Below are 21817 nucleotides of genomic sequence, written 5' to 3'. Positions count from 1 at the left end.
TGGAATGTATGTTTTCCAAAGAAAAACACTAATAAACTACGAATAATTGAAAATTGACTTTTATGTAGAAAGTAAAAATACTTAAGTATTATACAACTCTGTCTAAGACCACAAAAAAACACCTTGTAAAACTGGAACCCACTATGTTTTATTGAAATTATTTTGTTTGGGGAAAATAAAATAATACGCGGCAATTAACTTTTCTTAAGAAGGCTACAGTTGTCCCCTATGATGGCCTGAACGTAATAATTAAAAGACTAAAGTAATAAAGTAAAGGTACAAAGAGTTTTTCAACACGCCCTCGTGTGGCATTTAAAAGTATTACATCAGTAAATATTTTACGTCTGACGTAGTTTACGTCACCTCAATATACTTCCGGTGTTTACAAAGCCTGCTTTCTCCTCGAATGCGTTAGTAATTTATTAGAACTGCGTTAAATAGCGTTGTATTACAGTAAGTCTGACTGAATATGTAAGGCGCCGATTTAACAAACATACAGATTGAGTTGTGAAGTTAAACGCGCATTGACTTTTGCGTTTGAAAGGAATGGAGAACACCTTGTTTGGATCCTTAATCTAAGCTGGTGCCTCACTTATTGGACTTTTTATGTGCCCTGTGATAAACAAACGACCCGTCAGAGGTTATTTACATTGCTTACTGCCGTCTTGCGTTTTTCATAATGAACATTTTGCCTAAGAAGAGCTGGCATGTGCGCAATAAGGACAACGTTGCGCGCGTGCGCCGCGACGAGGCTCGTGCAGCGGAAGAAGAACGCGAGCTCCAACGACGAGTGGAACGCGCAGAGCAAGAGGTAACCATAGCAACCCATCATCCTTCCACTGTTTCTAGGTTTATTTACTATATCTGCAGACTCGCGTGTACTCTGTTGTCTATTTTCTGGCCGTCCACAATCAGAATTTAACTTAAAAAATGTATTAAATATGAATTTTATCAGCCAACAGTGTGTTTTGCATTTTTCATAAATATACCGAATGATCTGTTAATTGTGTTTATAAATAAAGTTTCTGACTTAAATGTGGAGGTGAACATTTGTTTCTGATTTGTCCATCTGTCCCACAATCTCTCAGGCTCGAACTGATTATTTGAGAAAAAAGTCTCAAGCAGCCCTCCAAGAGAAAGGAGACTGGACAGAAGATGTGGAGACGGCACAGACGAGTCGAGGAGCCAGAGAGATAGAACATCTAAATCTCTTTCCTATAGAAGATTCTGCTGAAAAGAAAGGCAATGCGGAATACCTCAAAGAGAAGAAAGAAGAGCAGGTCTGACAAAAGCTCTACTTACAGCCTTGATGTCTCAAGATGTTTTAAATGAATCAAGTTTCTGAGGCAGTTAATGGGCACCAATACACATATGTTAACATTTACATTAATGCATTTGGCAGACACATTCATTCGAAGTTCATTGAAGATCCTGCAAGGTCGTGCACATTGGTGCTCTTCCAGTTTAATTAAACGAACATATTTTTTCAACATTGCTTAACACAACTGAAAAAATACTTCATATATGTGACATGGTCACGCGCTTGATTTACAATTTCCTCATTCATTTCTGTTCTAGGAGAAGCAGGAACGTGCCATTGGTCTTTTAGTGTCTCTGGGCCCTGCTCCTGGAACAGAGGTCACTCCTTGGTACCTGAAAAACAGAAAAGACAGCGAGGAAGACGAAGACAACAAAAAAGATAAACACAAAACAAGTCGAGACAAAGACAAACAGAAAACCTTCACTGAGGAGGAGAGGGAAAAGAAAGACAGGAAGCTTAAGAACAGTTTGGATCCTCTTAATGAAATGAAGAAAGCGTTGTCAGTGAAGAACAAGAAGGAGAAAAAGCATAAAAAGGAGAAGAGAGACAGAACAGAACTGAGGAGTGGAGATAGGTGTGAAATAATTTTGTAATTTAATGTGTAATAAAGACCAAATGCATATATTTATTTATTTTATTAATAGTTTTGTCTTAAGCAAAGTGCATTCAAAGTATATTAATTTTTTGTATTCTCTGGGAATCGAACCTATGGCATTGACGTTGTCAACAAATGCCTGTCCTGCTACTGTTATAATTTTTTATGCCAAAACAATTTATTTTTCTCTGATGACAGTTCCATAGAGAGGTTACGGGCAGAGCGACTGCAGAGAGAAGCGGATGAGAGGAAAAGGGCACAAGCATTACTGGAACAGAAAAGTGGAGGCGGGAGAGAAAAACAAGAAAGACAGTTGGGTGAAAGAGACAGGCCATACAACAGTGCCTACTTTCCTGAATTGGCACGGAAAAGGCAAAGGAGAGACGGGGATCAGTATGGCTTTTATTAGCTCACAGAGAGATTGATGCACTACCAAGTCTAGAATTTACAGAACCAAGTCCCTGTTTTGTGATTGGACAAGAAATTAGCCACATGTACAGTGTAAAGACCGTTTTAAATGATTGCTACATAAAAGCCATCGATCTTGCCACTCAAAAAAAAAAGGTTGGCGTCAGATGGCTTTGTAAAATGGATAAACAAAAAAAAACATGTTTTTGCCTGTGTCTGTGCCGAAATTACAGGAGTGATTTGTTGATTATAAAAATGCCATCTTTTGTTTCCTTGGACCTGCATCAGAGATGTTTTATGTGTAATTCTGTAGCATCAACATTAAAGGTAAACAAAGCTTTGTGAGAGTCTGAAAGCATCTTCGCTTTAATAATAATCTTTAAAAACCTTGTCCTACCCAAAAATGTTTAAATGATTGTTTTACTGCACTTCATAATACCAATAATAAGTAAATAAATAAAAGACAAAATAAATAAAATGCATAGTAGAATTATATACAATCAGATTAAATTAGTATTTATGGCCTATTTTCTTTCTTGTGAAAATATTTGGCCTTTTCCAGACACAGACAGGGATTTGCATGTCATTAACTCGTAGGCTATACGGATTTTCAATACCACGCTCTGTGCACCTGTCCTCCCAAACAGATCATGTCACCGCTGCGTGGAGGTGGTCCGATTTAGGGGGATTTTGATGCAATAATACCCAAGGCCACGGCATGGGGGGCGTTGACGTTGCACAACAGCTCTCCAATCTCATAAACAAACGCTTTTGTTGGCCAGCAGGTACCCAAGCGAAGGGCATCGCGTAATCGCTCGATTCCGGGGAAACGGAGACGCGCGTCTACCTACGCGAGGCGCGCACGGCTAGCGCGAGCGCGCTCACTCGTGTCTGACGTAGAGAGGTTTCTTGGAAGAAAACATCGCACATGCAACTGATTCACATAATACATATGAAAGGAAAAAACACCAATAGAATGGCTTTGCTGGTATTTCCCGAACCTTTTGAGAAAATGGGATAGTGATGGAGACGCAATAGGAAAAGCGCGCTGGTGCTGATGCTGATCGCAGGCTGACACAAAAGAGCGTTCACGGCGTGTTTAATTGCGGATTAAAGCTTGCACAACAACGGGACGTTTCTTTATTAAGGGGGAGCCAGACGCGCGACGTAAATCGTTGACAGCATCGCTCGGATGGTGGTGCCGTGGACCCCGCGACTATGTCACTACAGCGCTGGGTGATTGTTCTGGTGGGGGTGATGTCGTACTTTAACCCGGAGAGAGCGCTGGGAGCCCCGCAGAACGAAGGTGAGAGTGTCGTTCGGATGGATGGATGAATGTTGTTGATGCGCTGGAGAGGGGGGGCGGGGAAAAGACGCTATGAATAAGGGAATTTGGGGGGTAATATGAGAGATGTTACTATGGCTGTGGATGACTCACAAATGGTGTCATTATGGTGAATCTTCCCAGTTACAAATAATCCGTTATAATTTATTCATTTAAGCATCTTTGATAACCGCAGTCACTATGTCTTTAAATTTCTATCAAGCACATATGGCGGCAATATGCACCCTTCAATGATGCATTGTTCTCAGAATTGTTCTTCTGTTATGCATGTATGATTATCCACTGTAGGCCTCCAAACAGCTCCCCACGATACAGTTTTTGCCTATAGGCCTGGACTAAATCATTTTTACATAACGTTATTTTTTCCATGAAACAACATCCACCCCCGTTTGAACGTTTCCAGAGCTGGATCATCTGCACTGTGTTAGGTGTAAGGATCTCACTTGATATTTTAATAGGAATAATGTCACAAATGTGCCTGCAGGCCCTGTTGTTTATCTGTGTGCTTCTGTATGCAGTATGTGTCTAAGCATATGGTCAAAGAGAGAAAAAAACACTGCCAACAGATCTGTGTCTACCAATGTCTGCGCATCGTTCCTCGAACAATAAAAGGTTATCATATGAATAATACCCTTTATGTATTCATACAACATGCAGCTATACCTGTATATTTAATCGTTAGTTTAAGAGAGTACACCTGAATAATTGCAGAATGTGGGTCTATTGTTGTCACGTGCAAACGTGGAAAGTACAATAGCCAATATTTAAATACATATTTAAAAATGTATTTTATTTTTATAGATTACTCCCCAGCGTATGCATTTATCTTTAACAACACATGAGTGATTTAGTGATCTGATCCTATTTCATTATACTGTATGTGGTTATAAATAATCGCTCATAGGCTAGCTTTAGGCTTCAAGTGCAAGATCTTGACACGTAAGAGAAAACCTTATATTATATATAGTTATATTATTGATTACATTTATATTAATAATTATAATTCAACAACAAGCTGTTATTTCTTATTTGTTCTTTCTTATTTATTTATTTAAAAGGACCAAGGCTGTTAAAGGTGCAGTGTGTAATTTTTAAAAAGATCTCTTCACAGAAATGCAAAATAATATTCAAAACTCTATTATCAGGGGTGTATAAAGACCTTTTTATAATAAACATTTATGTTTTATTACCTTAGAACGAGACGTTTTTATCTACATACACCGTGGGTCCCCTTTTGTGAAAGACGTCATTTTGTACAGCCATGTTTCTACAAAAGCCCTTAATTGACAAACTTTTTTTTCTAAATTGTCTCCGTCGATGACATGTTTTTCCGGTGGCGGCTACCGTAGCTTCTCTATGCGTTTCAAAAGCGAGGGTGAGCAGTGGACTGAGCCGTTGGTTGCAATTCACAACCTTACCACTAGTTGCCGCTAAAATGTACACACTGCACCTTTAACAGAAATATTTACCTAATCAGAACAAACAACAGCCACTGTTACTAATAGATACAATATTTTAGAAAAGAAAACTTGGAATAAATGTCTTTCTTTCTTTCTTTCTTTGCTTCTTAGTGAAGAGAATTACTTGAATATTTGTACAGCACCTTTCAATGATTGTAGCCTATTCAGTGATTGTTATTAAACAGCTTTCCCCAACCTTAGTCAAGATCAGGCTGTAGTTTAGTCTCCAGAGATATTTGTTAGGGCTGTCAATGATTAAATAATCGTCTCCATCGCGATTGTTTTACCTTGGTGATTCCACATCACCGCAATGATTGCACATATCTTTAAAAAACACAAGGGGGAGCTGCAGTGCCTGTATAAATGAGACTATCACACAGCGCTCCTTGACTGACAGTGTAACGCAAAAAATCAATACAGTGGAAAAAACAGCATTTAAAGAAATGCTGCAAAACTTTTAACTGCCAGGTAAAACATACATTTCCAAAACAGCAATTTTAAATTTAGGGCAGTGAAAGATGCTATTCTTAAGGATCTGTAAGGAATTTTTTTTTGCAGCCACTACAGACATGTGGTCCAGTACCCTACTAATATGACCTTAGCAGGATCATGTGTGAAAATTATTTCATGAACAAAAAATTATGAAAATTAAATGTCAAAGCAATAAAACAGTCAACTAATCGTCATAATCAGCCATAATCCGCACAATTTATTAGTCAATTAACCGTCAACCAAAATTTCATAATCGTGACAGCCCCAATATATGTATCTATTAAAGTGTCTATTTTCTAGTGCTATTTTTGTTTTCCAACATGCTAGTATATATAATTTTAATACCTTTTAATCACACATATGGTGTTATTTGGTATTTGGTAAGGATGAGGTAGTTAGGGGATATTCTTTAACAATAGCATGTCTGCTAACAATAATAAACAACACTCTTATAAATAAAGGAAGGTCTTTAAACGGTTCTTCACAGCAATGCCATACAAGAACCATTTTAGGTTCCTCAAAGAACCATGCAGTCAAAGGTTCTTAGAAGAACAGCGTATATAATTTATTTTATAGTCTAAAGAACCTTTATTCACTATTGAGAATCTTTGTTGAAACAGAAAAGTTCTTTATGGAACCATTTAGCCAGAAGTGGTTGTTCTATGGCATTGTAAAGTACCTTTATTTTTAAGAGTAATATGATACCACATTTATTATTAGCATCTTTTCATATAGGTTCTTTTAACCTCCTTGCCCTCCTCCCCACCTTTTCTTCTTTACAGATGGCTCTCCAAAAACAAACGACCAAATTGAGGTACAAAATCAAGTATGACATCTTTCCTTCTGACCCAGCAACCCTCCAAATATAAGAATCTGTTTCAATGATCAAGTCCCCTTCCTAAAAAAAAAGGCTCTTCCCCAAAACACCAAACTCCTTTCCTTCTTCAATAGTGACGAGTACAAGGAATGTCTTGTATGATGAATCTCTGGTTTCTCTCCTTTGCTTCCCTTAAACCTAAATTTTTAGACCCCCTCCCTTAATCTAAAGTGATCTATTCTGATTTCCTCTTTTCACCGAATATCTGCTTCTTGCCGTACTTTTACCCTTTGTGCAATGAAAACTCTTCATTGGATTTCCTGTGCTATGTAACGCTGCCCTTTTCACTTTTCCCTGTTAGGAATATTTACAAGCTTACTCTCTCTCTCTCTCTCTCTCTCTCTCTCTCTCTCTCTCTCACTATCTTTTGATTGTCAGGACGGATTTGTGAAACTCTACCTGCCATCTCTTATTCATGTTTAAAAAATGTTTTTGTTCTTTTTGTCTTAGTCTCTCTGTCCCGGAATGGCTCTCTCTCTCCTCCTCCTTATGTGATCATTCTCATCTCTTGCTCTGGGCTGGTGTCTTTTGTTCTGTTGCTTCTCACCTGCCTTTGCTGCAAAAGAGGAGGAGTGGGATTCAATGTAAGTTTCCTTTATATTGGAGTTCTTCTTTGCATTTGTAATGTAATTATTGGCATAACTTCATATTTGGCTGAATCACTTCGACATATATGTTCACTTTCAGGAGTTGGATAATGTTGAAGGGGAGGAATGTTCTGGGGCATCCAGCCCTGTTCCTGAGGACAGTGTGTCTTCCTGTCCATCATTACCAGAGGTCTACACCCTCCCGCTGCGGGACAAGGCCTGGTCCACCCTACCTAACGGCACGGGTAAACTCACAAACTACTAACTTTTTTTTTACAAGCGATCCGCTAACTTACCTTAACACACAGGAAACATTCAACACCCTATTTTATCCCACAGATGGTTCTCAATGTTTCCGAAGGCACACCCTTAACTACCTGCAGGAGATCGGAAATGGCTGGTTTGGGAAGGTAGACACATTTAAACCATAAGATTTTTTTTATGTTGGATTCCTATGCTGACCCAGTCTTTAAAAACGTTGATGCTACTAAACTCAGTTTAGACTATGAGACTTTAGCCTGGGGTTTATAGCAGGGTCTTACATTTCATTGACCAAATTCATATAAACATAAAACTTTAATTATTACCATGCATTTAAAATGTTGAGGTCTCATCATCATCATCTTAACATTCTCATTCTTTCTCACAGACCAGCTAAAATTACACTGACCTAAATACTCTGTTTGGCATGATTGGGTCATCCCCATTTGTATATTCTCAATGCACTTATTAAAAGATTTTAGGATTTTTTTTGCCAGGATGTCCCATTCTTTGCACATTCTCTCTCTTTTTTTATATCAGAATATGCACAGATGTAGTGTACAAATTTCTCTCTCTTTTTCTCTCTCTCGTTCTGTTAGGTAATCCTGGCTGAGGTGCTTTGTGATTGCACTTCCTATCAGGCTGTGGTAAAGGAACTGAGGGTCACTGCCAGTCCTTTGGAACAGCGAAAGTTTTTGGCAGAGTCAGAACCATACAGGTTGTACTTGGCTGCGCTGGCTGCCATTATTGATTGTTATTTTCCTCTTATTTCCTCTATGCTTATTTTTCATTCAGGCTTTAATCACCCATGTACCACATTTAAGTAATGAATAACCTTGTTTTCGGGTTTGTTTATTTGCTTTTTGGGGGAGGAGGGTTCATGTAGCTTAACTGGTACTGAATGATACTACAGTAGCATCACCAAGGACATGGGTTCAGCTTTAGGGAAATCACACACTGATAAAAATGCATCCACTTAACCAATTCATTTAGGATAAAAGCATCTGCCAAAAGCATCAATAGTAATTTTCTTCATAATGACCTGTGATTACAAAGTCTATATCATTTGTAAAGAGAACATAAACGGATCATGTTACAATTTGCTCTGGAATGCAATACAAAAAAACTAAATCTAAACTAAAAACTAAAAATAAAACTAAACTAAATCTAATTATGTACCAAAGTTTAAGTTTTATTACATTTGCCTTTTCCTCTCTCTTCTCTTTCTTGGTCTACTTTGAGTTTATAACAACACTGACAAAACAACTATACTCATTGATGTTGTTCTTACCTCACAGAAGCCTCCAGCATCCAAACATCCTCCAGTGTTTGGGTCAGTGCAGTGAAACCATTCCTTTCCTTCTTGTTATGGAGTTCTGTCAACTGGTGAGGCCATTAAATCATATTCTCATTCTGTAAGATCAGGTTAAAACATACTGACTAACTACTGACATGGGCATTGAGTTGTCTCTTATCACCAGTTACTGGAAATTAAGTTACTAAAAATCACGACAAACACAAGCGGAATGAATTTTTGTGTAAATCACTCACAAAGCCATTCCTGGCCCACAAAAAACTATGTGTAAGAAAGAATTTTTGAAGAATTGCAAGGACATTAATTCTGCTTGTATTTATTTCAAGAAAACAGCTGTGAATTATAAAGTCTTAAATTGTATTACTGGATGCTCTAAGCCCTTTTAATAGAAATTCAATTTAAAGGTGCAAGGTTGGACTTTTAGCAGCATGTAGCAATGAGACTGTGAATTGCAATCAACGGCTCAGTCCACAGCTCACCCCTTCCTTATGAAATGCATAGTGAAGCTACGATAGTCGCCACAGGACAAACATGTCATCGTTTGAGACAACGGAGTAACAAAACGTGGTCTGTAGAGCAAGTAAGGGTGTATGATAAAAACGGCTCATTTTAGGCTAATAAAAAATTGTTTTGGTCTTTATACATCACTGATAATTTAGTTATGTATATTATATTGCATTTATTAAAAGTCCCACATTGGACCTTTGCTTACAATGCATAATCTAAATAATGTTTGGCTCTTTTTCCTGTTAATAATCTACAGGGTGACCTGAAGAGATATTTAAGAGCTCAGAGAAAGTCTGATGGGATGACACCTGACCTTTTAAATAGAGACCTTTTAACCTTGCAACGAATGGCATATGAGATCACCTCGGGCCTCCTGCATCTTCATGAGAACGATTACATTCACAGGTGAGATTTGTGTGATAATAATACAATCTATAATGTACTGCAGCTAATAAAATCTCTGGTGTTTACAAAAAAATTTGTGTACTGCTTAAGACATTTGATGAAAAGCAGTGGCTTGGGATGAGATCATATGAACAAGTGGTGGTTTGAGTCTTTAATTTTTTCTATTTTCCTCCAGTGATTTGGCCCTGAGGAACTGCCTTCTCACCTCAGATCTTACTGTCAGGATCGGAGACTATGGCCTATCACACAATCAATATAAGGTACTTAAGCAGTCATTAAACTTTAGTGCACTGAAACATCATAGAGATAGACATTACATTATTAGCCTTCAGTATGGTCCATGAATCAGTCTTTTAGTGTAGAGGGACTTTATGTTTACCATTTACGAATTTAGCTGCATAATGTTGTGAGCAGGTTAGCCTATTTTAAACATCAGATTAAAACATTGTTAATGTGGTTGTCCATCTATCAAACAAACAGGAGGATTACTATCTAACTCCAGACAAACTGTGGATCCCTCTTCGCTGGATTGCCCCTGAACTTTTGGAGGAATTTCGTGGGAATTTAATTGTAACGGATCAGACCAAGACCAGCAATGTGTGGTATGGACAAATGTACTTCTAAGTTGAATCACAAAACAAGCACAAAAATTTGATATAATCATTATAGGTTATAGATTTTAAATGTGATAGAGTCTATATAGTATTATGCCCAATAATAATACATTTGAACATTCTGAGGTGCCAAATTGTTGTTCAGACTTTCATTTTAGGCTATCACCAGTGGCGTTGCGAGGGGGGCTTTGGGGGCTTAAGCCCCTAATGTTTGGTCAAGCCCTTGATGTTTTGAGAATTGAAAACGCGTGATTTATTCCGCTTAGCGCAGATGTGAAGTTCGTTGTTGTTTCGAGTTGTTAAACAGTACAGTTTATATCTGTCCCGCCCTGCAGGTGGCACTGTTAACAACACAGTCATTGAAAATCGTCTTTCATCAGGTAATAATAAAACAACTAACTTGTTTCCCAGTTCTTAATCAATTAAAAGCTTGATAACTTCTCACAGTTTACCATTTTAATTTCTATGTATGTAAAAATGAAATAACTTTAATCAATATAATTAATACCTATTAGAAATAAAGTATATAAATGTTATTAAGAGTAATGCTGTTTCAATAAAAGCTAACATTTTTCCAAGTTGAAACAGTAAGCCAGGAAAAGGAATATAGAGAAAATCCAACGGAGAAAAATCGGGATTAAAATCAACGTAAAGCTACATAAAATGGAGATACAGTAGGAATGACAACGTAAGCGTTTATCAACAAGAGAAAAAGACAGGCAGAATTGAAAAAAAAAAAAAGGAAACAAGACAACCACCAAGAGGACAGACAGACATACCAAAGATAAATATGGGCAACTAAAACACTCAGTTTTTCAGTTTTATGTTCACATTACAATGGATATTATAATAATATTTTTGCACTGTATTTGTGGAGTCATGTTCCCATCCGACCCTAGCAACGCCCCTGGCTATCACTAGTTCTATGTGATGCTTCTAGGGCTTGGTTTTTCCTAAACCTCATCTGCTTTGACCTTTAATTTTATGCACTTGCAGGTCTCTGGGTGTGGTGATATGGGAACTGTTTGAATTTGGTGCCCAGCCCCACAGGCACCTGAGTGATGAAGAGGTTCTCACCTTTGTCATCAGGGAACGACAAATCACTCTGGCTCAGCCTCGCCTCAAACTTGCTCATGCAGACTACTGGTCAGTATTTCTAATGTCTAATAGTTAGACTGGAGATCAATATAATTTTTTAGTGCATAAGCATTTGTAATTTGTTTAAAATGACATGACATTTAGACATTTATAAGCTTTATTAGCTGTCATGTTGCGAACTCGTTACCAGTAAATTATGTAGATTTGAAAAACCAATGTGAAACAAAACAATGATTGAAAAAGCCACAGATGAAAAAACAAAAGCTTATTAGAGGTTTTTTTTTTGTATAATGAAGTTACAATAAGTCATTACAATAAGTAAAGTAATAATTCATATCTCAGCTTTCACATGCTACATGATTTATAGCCAAGCAATTTATGGTTTAATTGTGCTGCAGCGTTAAGTACGTATAAGCTTGTTTTTTAAATTTAAAACAAGATTTACTTAGACAGAAATGTATCAAATCTTTGACATAGCCTTACTTCAATGTTAAAGATATCAAGGTAATATTTAAACTAAATTTTCTTTATATAGAATGATTTTATGTAAAAAAGAAACATAAATGACCTTAAGATTACTTAAGCTGGGTTTTCACAGATGGGGTCACAAATAGGTATTTTTTCTATCTTCTTAGGTATGAGGTCATGCAGTCATGCTGGTTACCTCCATCCCAGCGGCCAACGGTCAACGAAGTTTTTCTCCTTCTCTCCTCACTCCTTGCTGAAGAACAAGGAAGTCGAAAGAGAACTATAATAGATGAGGATGAGGAGGATTATGAGGAAGACAATCGACAAGGAAGAAGAGGAGAGATTGAGGAATCCTTTGAAAGACGATGGGATGCTCTTCGGCCCCCTGCTTTCCAGTCAGCTGCAAACAAACTACTGAGAGAGAGAGATTATGGAAGGGAGGATGGCTGCCTCAGAGGGAATGGAAACTCTTTTCCTCTTCTGGACCCTGTGGAAAATATGATCACTCCAACCTCTGAGCTTGATGACATCCTTACAGTAACTGAGACTAGCAAAGGGTTGAACTTCGAATACTTCTGGGAAAAGGCCCATGGAAGGAGGGGTTACAAACCCCTTCCTCCACCTCAACCAATACCAACACCCAATTCTGCCCACAGGCAAACCTTGGACACACCCACTGTTGTCCCTGTAATTAGTGCTCGCAGCCCATCATTGGCTAGTGAGTATTACATTCGCCTGGAAGAGCATACTCCACAGGATAGGTCACCTAGTCTTAGAGGAAAAGGGCGTTTGTTAAAAACAAATTCAATGTGCCCTGGAGATTTGGAGCTGGTTGAGCTTCAGACGGGGACTACAGGAAAAGATAAATCAACTTTTGGTCAGCAAGATAGCTTTGCAAGAGGCACCTCACAGACAGTAAGATCCAGTGAGGTACAGATTTTGGTTACAAACACTGGCTTGGTTGAGTTTAGCAGGGAGAGTTGTAACAGAGTGACGGATTATGCTGTAATAGACATTAGTGAGAACTCAGGAGAAGTGAATGAAGAAGCAACCCAAAGGTCCTCTGGGTCTTTTGGTTCTCAAGGACCTGGCCTTCCACCCAAACCTCGTTCAATGTCCACTTCCTCTGGAAGCCATCTGCACTCACGTCCCCTTCCTGCTCCTCCAGTAGGATACCCAAGATCGTATGGGTTAGATGTCTACTCTGGATCCTCGTACCCAGTGGGAAAAATTGAAACCTCAGATTCTTTACTGGTGAGCAGCTGTTCACTGTCAAAAGCCAACTTTGACCATTTGGGCTTTAATCGCACTCACCAGACATTGCCTCCATCTCCATCTTTATCTCCTTCAATTCCACCTTCCTCTGGAGGTCACTCGATGTTCCCTCCACCACAAACGTGCCCGCCACCTCTCCCTCCTCACTACAGACTCCAAAAGAGTCAGAATTACTCATCAAAAACATACTCCAGATATAATGCAATGCACGTACAAAGAGACCCTGTAAGCTGTGACTACACTGATGTAAGAAATCCTGACCGAGGCATTACACGTTCTCAGTCTTTATACAGTTCAAGAAACGGCAAAGATACATACACTAAAGATGATGAGTTTATTAGCCTTCAATCTTCCTTTTCCCAAGTGACCCGTTCTCAATCCACAATTCCAAAAATTGAAAGAACATCGTCTTCTAGTCCAGAGTATTTAAATGATAATGATAATGATGATGGTGATGATTCACCTTTCATGTCACCAGGCAAACCCACCAGCGGTACAACCATTGAGCACACGAGCCTGGCCGATGAGCCAGACCCTGCTACAGCTGCGCTTTTCTCAAGGGGCATGAAGCGAACCCAGTCCCGCCTTGCCACCATACTTCCCACCATATGGAGGGAAGATGCAGCAATGCAAAGAGAGCGAGTGGTAGCTGCCAGGAAATCCCCTATACACCTGTTCCTGACAGAGATCTCCAATGACTCAGCGGACCTGAAAGTAGGAGAAACCTCATGGGAAAAAGAAAGTGGTGAAAGAAAAGACAAAAACATTGGATTCAAAGGAATGCGGCGATCCCAATCTCTTGTCACTGAACTTGACTCATCCACGCAAGCCTGGGGCTCAGACAAAGATCTTCTGACTGGATATGAAGGGAGGGCCAAAAAGAGAGATTTGTTCCTAACAGAGATCGAGACATCTGTGTCGGATTGTGAGGATTCATATGATGGTGAAGGTGGGACCCCAGTTTCCAGATTTGGAACCACACCTCATCCTTTTGCACATCCAACAGATCTCCCAACATATGCAGAAGCTGAGGAGACTACCACACCTCATCCTTTTGCACATCCAACAGAACTGCCAACATATGCAGAAGCTGAGGAGGCTTTCTCAAATGGAATGAAGAAGTCTCATTCCCTGCTATCCAAAATATCTACTGAGAGTGTAGAAACTGAGCCTAAGAAAGGGGAAATGACTAGAGAGGAATTCCTAAAGGAAATCCAATCTGCTGAAACATTTCTTACTGAAATCATTTCTAGACAACAACAAAAGGAGGAAAGCATTTCACCTATTCCATTGTCTCCTGAGTATGAATCAATATGCATTGACCCAGAGTCATCTCAAACAATTCAGTTTGAATCAGAAAGAGTGCAAACAGGAAAATCACAAAGTGACACTAAAGAAGCAATTTATGCTCAAGTAACCAAGCGAGCGAAAAGGTGTGAAATAAAGGTTGCCACTCGTCCAGAAATTCCAGTTCTTCAAATATCATCTGAGTTACAAAATCTTGAATCAGGTCAGAAATCATCAGAGTCTGTAAAACCAATCAGTCACTTTTCACAGCTGGATTATGGTCATGACTTTGTTCCTTCAGAGATAATGTCTAGAAATAAGCTTCTTTTGGATCAGATATCTCCTGTTATGAAAGAGGAACAGCATAGTGAAACAAGAAACAATTCTGAAGAGGGGTTGGTGTCTGATGTCCAGCTCTGTGATCTACAATCTAAAAAGACTGCAGAGCTAAATCGGCAATCTCAGGATCAGTGTTTGTCATATGATTTGAATAATCATGGTTTCTACAAATGTGAACAAGGCAAAGATAACAAAAATCAAATCACAGGTGATGGCCAGATCCAAAGTGTGGTTGAAACTGATTTGAAGAGCACAATGGCTCAGGCAAAAGAGCAAACAAAGAAAAAAGATAACAGTGTTTTACCTGGTCTAGAGATGATGACATCAAATGCAACCTTTAAAGAAGAGTTTGCAAACAGCGAGGGACCATCTGAACATCCAAATCAGAGCCCAAATAAATTAACCATTCTAGATCTTACTGAACACAGGAATTTAGCCTGCAATCCAACCTCTACAAAAGAGATGAAATATATTTTAGACATAGCCCCTTCAGTTGTTCAAAACAACACGAGTCAGGACTTCCTCACTATTAACAGGCAGATCACACAAATGGAAACAGCCTGTAAAACCCTTGAGGAAACCACTCCAACTGACAAGGAAGCCAATTCAAGGACATTGTGCCAGGAACAAGATGTAGTCTTTATGAAAGAGACAGTAATAAGTGATTCCTCACAATCTTTGAATGAATATTTTCCAGTCAGCTATGTTTTCCAGTCAGCCATGGTGCATGAACCAAACTCAGATCAGTCATTTTCCACTTTGACCCCCACAGATTCTGTTTTGTCACCTTTGACCTCTGGTTCCATGGACTGCCTTACACCTAGTGACTCCTGTTTGGATGGGGGAAGCAGTGGATGGAGGGCTCTGGGAAGTGAAACACCACATAGGGACTCAGCTTACTTCTCTGATAGTGACCTGGAAAGTGGAGAAGGTTCAGGAAGAAGAGTAACCGATGGGCTTGGTCCTTCCCGTCCAGGTGGTGTTCGTATGGGAGAGCGAGGAATATTGATGGGAATTGAAGAAAAGATGGAGGTCGAGGATGAAGGACCAGTGGAATATGGCATTGATAAAGAGGTGAAAATTAAACAGGACACGCAGGAATTTTGGATTTCGAATGAAGCAATTATTGGCAGATCTGATATTACAACAGATAATCTTAGAGTTCTGGAGAGTTCTAGTGTAGAGAAGGGTCTCATACATAGTGCTGCTAAAACAGTTTTCTCAGAAGGATCTCTGAGTGAAGGCAATGCTGAATTTATTGCCAGGTTGTTCTCCAATGGAGAGGATGAGTCAAAAAAAATATGTCCATTTGCTGACAGCTCTCAAAATTTTCAAACATCCCCTCTTGTTGAAAATGAGGTCATGTCTAACACATTTTCAAAAGAGGGAATGTTTCATGATTCAGGTACAATCAATTCTGGACTTCTTTCTCCTATAGTTGCAGAACCTCAACATAACACATCTGGTCCAAGTTGTCAGAAAAAACCTATAGAACATAGTCCCTTTTTGCAAAACGCTAGGTATACAGAAACTGGTCATACATCACCTGAATTACCTACTGCTGAGATTGACAAGGAACAGTCATCAGATCAAAGTAAATCCAGGTTATCACGGTTTTATAGCGTACAGTCTGATTATTCAAAACATGACAGCAATACTGAAATAAACACAAAGCATTGCAATGATGGCACAAACTGCAATACAACCCATTTCGTCTGGTCTGAGACAACTGATAAACCCACAGAAGAAGAGAGAAATAAAAGGGATATCCAAGACACAGATGCAAATGAACTAGGCTTAAGAAACCTCTCTTATTTAGAGGATAACGAGGATGAGCTTACTAAAGAGAGGCCTGAAAGTCAGTTAACTGTAGGTGAACTCTGCTTCACAATCAAGGATACCCCAGAAAATGCTGTGGAGGATCAAGTCAGCTTTATGGAACCCTCAAAAGAGAATTGCTCTGATGAGTTTGGTAGAGGTGCTTCAATGGGACTTGAACTGAAAGAAAAGGAGTTGTGGAGTGCACTTGATGAAGATTACGACACAGAGGAGACTGTGAATGGAGAGTTCAGTTGCAATAGAATTCAGCAGGGACAGTTACACATTTGGCCTGTGGAAAATGACCAGTGGGCTGGAGCAGAATCTCGGAAACCTGAAGCAGGGCTTGGATCAGAACTCTTCCCAAGTTTTGGTGAAAAGTCATGGGCAAATGAAGAAAACCTAGAGGTGAGCCATGAATTCTGGGAATCTGAAGCCAATGATGAATTAGCAGATAGTGAGTCTCATCCCTCTGTTCAGAGAATATGCGAAGATACCTTTAATGATGAAAGGATAGGACAGAATAATTATCCACCACATGAGAAACAAAAAATTGTTGTTTCTGGTGGGGTAAAGGAAAATCTTACTGAGCAATCTGAGCAGACACAGAAAGAAAAGCTACACTTTCAACAGGAAGAAAACATGGAAAATCCAGACATAGGAAATGGAGAAACAGAGGATTTTACTAGAAAGATAAGGATTGAAGTTGAAAATGTGCAAAGCCCAGAGCTGGAGAAGCATTCAGAACACAGATCTGTTGAGAGTGTGATTTATGAAACACAGAATACTGAGACATTCTTACAAAATGATGTCAAAGATGAATTATTTGTGGAACAGGATGATAAAGAATTAGACAGACAAATAGATAGACTCTGCACATCTTCACTTACAAAGTGTGCTCAAACTAATGAGCTGAAACCTCTACAATACCAAGAAGAATCTTTTTATAGTCACAGCAACAATATACCAAGGGACCAAATCGAAACTACATTTGAACCTAAGACTGAAACAAGAAGAGATCCAGCAACAAACCTTGATGAACACCAATCCTGCACAGTAGACATGTCAAACTTAACCACTGAAACAAACTTGGCTGATAGTTCTCACCTCACATCAATGTATCCAGATAATCTCAGTACTGAAAATAGTAGACACAATGTTGAAAGTAATCACTGTCCTGCCATTAACAGTAAAGCACAAGATGAGGTATTTTTTGAAAAAGAACGATCAGATTCTCCATCCTGCCCAAGTCTCACCATTAGCAGTGATCCAGAGCCATGTACCATTCACAGTAGCAATGTTCAGTGTTCAGCCCCTGTACTGATTTCAATGGAGTTATCAGAATGTGACATTTCTCCACATGCCGAAGTAGAGAAGTGCAAAAGCCCAAGTAGTTTTCCTAATACAGTACACCACATAGAAATCAAGACCAGTACAAATCTGTTGTATGCCAAAGAAGAGACATCTACTAAAGAACATGAGGAGCTGTCAGACAGTTATGATGATACTAATGGTTTGGATGAGTCTCTTGAAGAACTTACCAGCAGTACCACCACTCACAACAAAGGGATCACTGCAAATTTGGGCCAGAAAGTGCACATGTCTCTCATGGAAGAAAATCACACTCACCTGGAATCCAACAATGTACGGGTGGACGACAGAAATAGCCTGACCCAGAAAGTGGCCCATCCACCTCTCTCGCAATGCTCACTGAACTCCATTCCTGAGTTGTTGATCTCTGAGTGGAAGGATTTGGATGAGGAACCTCTGGAGGATTTTGAAAAACTAGAGCAGCTGTGTTGTATTTCTGGGGATGAAGATACCCTTGGGGATCTGTTTTTAGGAAACTTAGATCTGCTTGAATCATTGAAGAGAACCCCAGAGCAAAGATCAAGTGGTGCTGGTGGCACAAAAATCCAAGATGACTCAGCAGTTACAGAGGGAAAGACAAAAGTGGAGCTAAAAGGGGAAGCTGATGGGATATCAAGAAGTTCCACAACTGTCTTAAAAAACTCAGAGCAATATGAAAACATTTCTCAAAATTTCCCAGAAACTCAGCTGTCTCTGGATAAGAGAACAGGCCAACATATGCCAACAGCTCTCTCACCATGCCATTCCACCGATGGCTCCAAACGACAGAGGTCACTATCGAAAATGCAGACTAAAAATGGACTGATGATGCAGGTGAGTAAAATCTCTGGCTGTTTCTGGGGAAATTCTATTGTATTATCTGATATTTCTAAAGCCATTTTTTTTTATCCAAACATTTGTTTAGGTTTGTGAGGAGAGGCTTCAGTATTCTCTCAGTGAAAATGTTAAAACCAACGTACTATGGGGGTCTACAGTAAGTGACAGTGTAATTATACACCCTTGGGGAGCTTCCACCACCTCATCTACTGAAGAATGTGCTGTAAGCAGAGACACAGAGGACAAAGAGAGGTATGGTTCTGAATACTAATAAAATATTTTAAAATAACAGTATATAATAGCATTAATGGCCTATAATAGCATAATATATGGCCTATAATAGTAAAAATGTGTAATAATTGGAACTTACAGCACATTTATAGTTATGGTAAACAACAAGTTTCTATATGAACTTTACCAAACTGATGAGTTTGGATTATGAGTCAATAAAATCGAATTTTTAAAATGTGGCTCCATCGCCCCACAAATGATCATAGGGGTAGGAAGAATTGTACTTGAAATGAAAATTGAATTAGTTCTGTCTTTACTGTCTAGACTAGAAAGCATATTTATGAGAGGAGATGTGGTGGTCAATATAAACTGTGTTAAATGTTATTTGAGCTTCATAGTTTTATTATGACATTTAATATAACCACAGGCCCTGGTTGCATTTCTTAGTACTTCATCTTAGTATAACTGATTTATTTCTGTATTTATTCCAGCAAAGAGGAGACCACTCCCTCCTCTCCTTCAGTGTCTGTGAGTGAACCCGCTGAAACACAAACAGAAGAACTGACTGTGCTTGAACAGCCCAAGGTTACTCCCTCCCTCCCAGCTGCAAATCAAGCAATGAAAGGTAGTATAATACAAAACAAAAACAAATAATTCATTATGATGTGAATATTTTAAGAGATATATGGGTTACCCAATGCTCACAATTTATCTCTCCACCTCTACTGCCTACGTACCTTTAGCTAAGCTGGCCCGTCTCTCTTTATCCCTCCCGCCACTCGCTCTCTCTCTTCCACTCTCACCTAATCCCAAAGGAGGATTCTGGGAAGGAGGAGAGCACAGAGGGGGAAGAAGGAGGGGTGCATCCACAGGAGTTGATCCAGAAGAAGAAGATGAAGAAGAGGAACAGGAAGACGAGTCTCCCAGGCGCGTCATCGTTGTCACAGAAACGGATGTGGACAAGAGAGTGGGTTTGCGTAGCTTGCTGAAATCACCAAAAGAGCCAGTGGACAAAGACAACCGTGATCGTGGGAGGAACGTGTCATTTTTTGATGATGTCACAGTGTATCTTTTCGATCAGGTATGTCAGGGTCTTGATAAAGTAAGAGTGACTTTGTTTCTCAACAAACTAATACATTTTTTGGTTCTCTTACTTTTAAAAACTTTTCATGGCAGGAAACTCCAACCAATGAACTAAGCTCTGGATCTGCTGCTTCGTCGCCCCATGGAAAGCCCCCCAACACTGATGGTTTTGGTAAGTTTGCCGGGCTGAAGATGCCATAACATGGGCATGATTTTTTTTTATGAATGCCAACGCTTGATTGTGTAAGACGAATTATAGGCATGCGATTGTTTTAAATCACTGACAGAAATCTGACAATCATCTACGTAAATGGCTTCAAAATACATGGACTTAAGGCCACAAAACTTTGATTTCATGGGGTCTGTAACAACACAATGAGTATTCGCCACAGTTTATTCTGCAAAGATCCATAGGTCAAATTTTTCAAGCCACACCACCCATTTAATTCTGATTTTACATTTATTTTTAGGAGCAGGCAGCCACAAGGCAGCAAAAAGTAAAGACCATATGGTAAAACCAAGATCTCCAACTGGAGTTACATCTAGCATGTCATCAAGGTTTACAGTCAGCCCTGCAGATGACCCACATTTAGTGTGACATACCACTGCTACCCAAACACCTGGACAAAATGTATCCCAAAGGAGTGAATGAGTGGCCCCTGTTGTCATCGGTAACTATGACGACTCCTGAAGGTTATTTTTTTAACTATGAAATAAGGAAGGACTCCCGTTTCAGAAGGCTGGAGGCGGTCCAGGTTTTACATACTGCAGCAACTGGAGGGGTGAACCCATGCCACATACAGAACATACCTTCCAAACAGCCAAAAACAATGGAGTTGTGTAAAATCTGACGTGTACTTTTCGGCTATGCAATGGGAGTCTTATTATGTACCAGCTTAACTGTTCTATTTTCATGGCTTCTTAAAGTACATTTGTATTTTATTCCCCTTAAATGAAGGGGCGCACTTTCTCTGACCAGTAGCTGTCTATTTGTGAGCTTAGAATTATTGACATTGTAAATTTGTTCTCATTGCAGTCAGACATTCTTGTAGTTTGTGGTTGAGGGGGAACTGAAAATCTCTCAAAATCATGGCGGTGCAGTTGTCACTATTTGTACAAACAAAAAAAATCAAAATTGCAACAATACAACACAAACTCATTTTAAAACCACTTATTTCAAATGTATATTAAGAGTGCACGAAAAATACAACTGCAACTGTTATGTTTTATACTGTATTTTTATTGCAAATGTTATTTATTTCTGTATGTCTTATTTGTTTACTTATTTATTTACCTTTTTATATTTTGTTTGTTTGTTAGCCAAATTCACTTTATAACTTATTTTTTATTATTATTAATTTGGATTTATGGCGTCTGCCAATGAATCTTATTAACAACTGCCTCAACAAACATATATTTCTGCATAGGTACAATTAAAAACCTTAAAATATTTTCTCTTATTTAGCTATTTCTAGATGTCAGTCTGTATCTAATTGTCCTATAACGTGTCTCTACGCAGGTGTTCTTTTCTAATGTGTTTGACATTAGCATTTTCTTTACTCATTTTTGAAGCAGTCATTGTTGCTTGGCATGAAAAAAAGAAAGTAGCATACATGACTATTAGTTGACTTACCTATTGATTCATCATCATTTTCAATCTTACCATTCATGCAAATGTCTGAGGTAACGACGATAATCTGTTACGTAACGTTCAGCATCTGTTTCATTTGGAAGTTTCATTATTCTGCAAGAAGCCGAGGGAGTGAAATAACATGGAAACTGTGAAACATTTATTGAACTGTTTGATGACAATAAATTGTTCTGTCTTATAATATCTTCTCTCT

The 21817-nt window shown here is 38.9% G+C and overlaps 2 protein-coding genes across 3 annotated transcripts; both read left to right on the top strand.

Moving 5' to 3' along the window:
• Window positions 1-354: 354 nt before the first annotated feature.
• On the top strand, window positions 355-2664 carry leng1 (leukocyte receptor cluster (LRC) member 1). The gene is made up of 4 exons (XM_065298324.2): window positions 355-811; window positions 1089-1280; window positions 1579-1895; window positions 2115-2664. Exons 1-4 carry the CDS (start codon window positions 680-682, stop codon window positions 2323-2325), a joined length of 852 nt encoding a protein of 283 aa, XP_065154396.1. The 5' UTR covers window positions 355-679; the 3' UTR covers window positions 2326-2664.
• A 452-nt stretch (window positions 2665-3116) lies between these two features.
• Window positions 3117-21807, top strand: lmtk3 (lemur tyrosine kinase 3). 2 transcript variants are annotated; one of them, XM_065298326.2, is made up of 16 exons: window positions 3117-3630; window positions 6949-7082; window positions 7186-7330; window positions 7425-7495; window positions 7946-8064; window positions 8645-8732; window positions 9425-9573; window positions 9749-9833; window positions 10054-10175; window positions 11184-11333; window positions 11921-18656; window positions 18748-18911; window positions 19382-19515; window positions 19706-19971; window positions 20067-20145; window positions 20444-21807. In XM_065298326.2, exons 1-16 carry the CDS (start codon window positions 3543-3545, stop codon window positions 20569-20571), a joined length of 8658 nt encoding a protein of 2885 aa, XP_065154398.1. In that variant the 5' UTR covers window positions 3117-3542; the 3' UTR covers window positions 20572-21807. The 2 variants fall into 2 exon arrangements, with proteins under 2 accessions (XP_065154398.1, XP_065154397.1); XM_065298325.2 differs by having other exon boundaries at window positions 3119-3630; window positions 19634-19971.
• The last annotated feature ends 10 nt before the right edge of the window (window positions 21808-21817 follow it).

Source organism: Paramisgurnus dabryanus, chromosome 13 (genome assembly GCF_030506205.2).
Source record: "Paramisgurnus dabryanus chromosome 13, PD_genome_1.1, whole genome shotgun sequence".
NCBI classification, from domain to species: Eukaryota; Metazoa; Chordata; class Actinopteri; order Cypriniformes; family Cobitidae; genus Paramisgurnus; species Paramisgurnus dabryanus.
The sequence above is the reverse complement of the archived record's forward strand: the minus strand, read 5'-3'. Positions and strand labels throughout refer to the sequence as shown.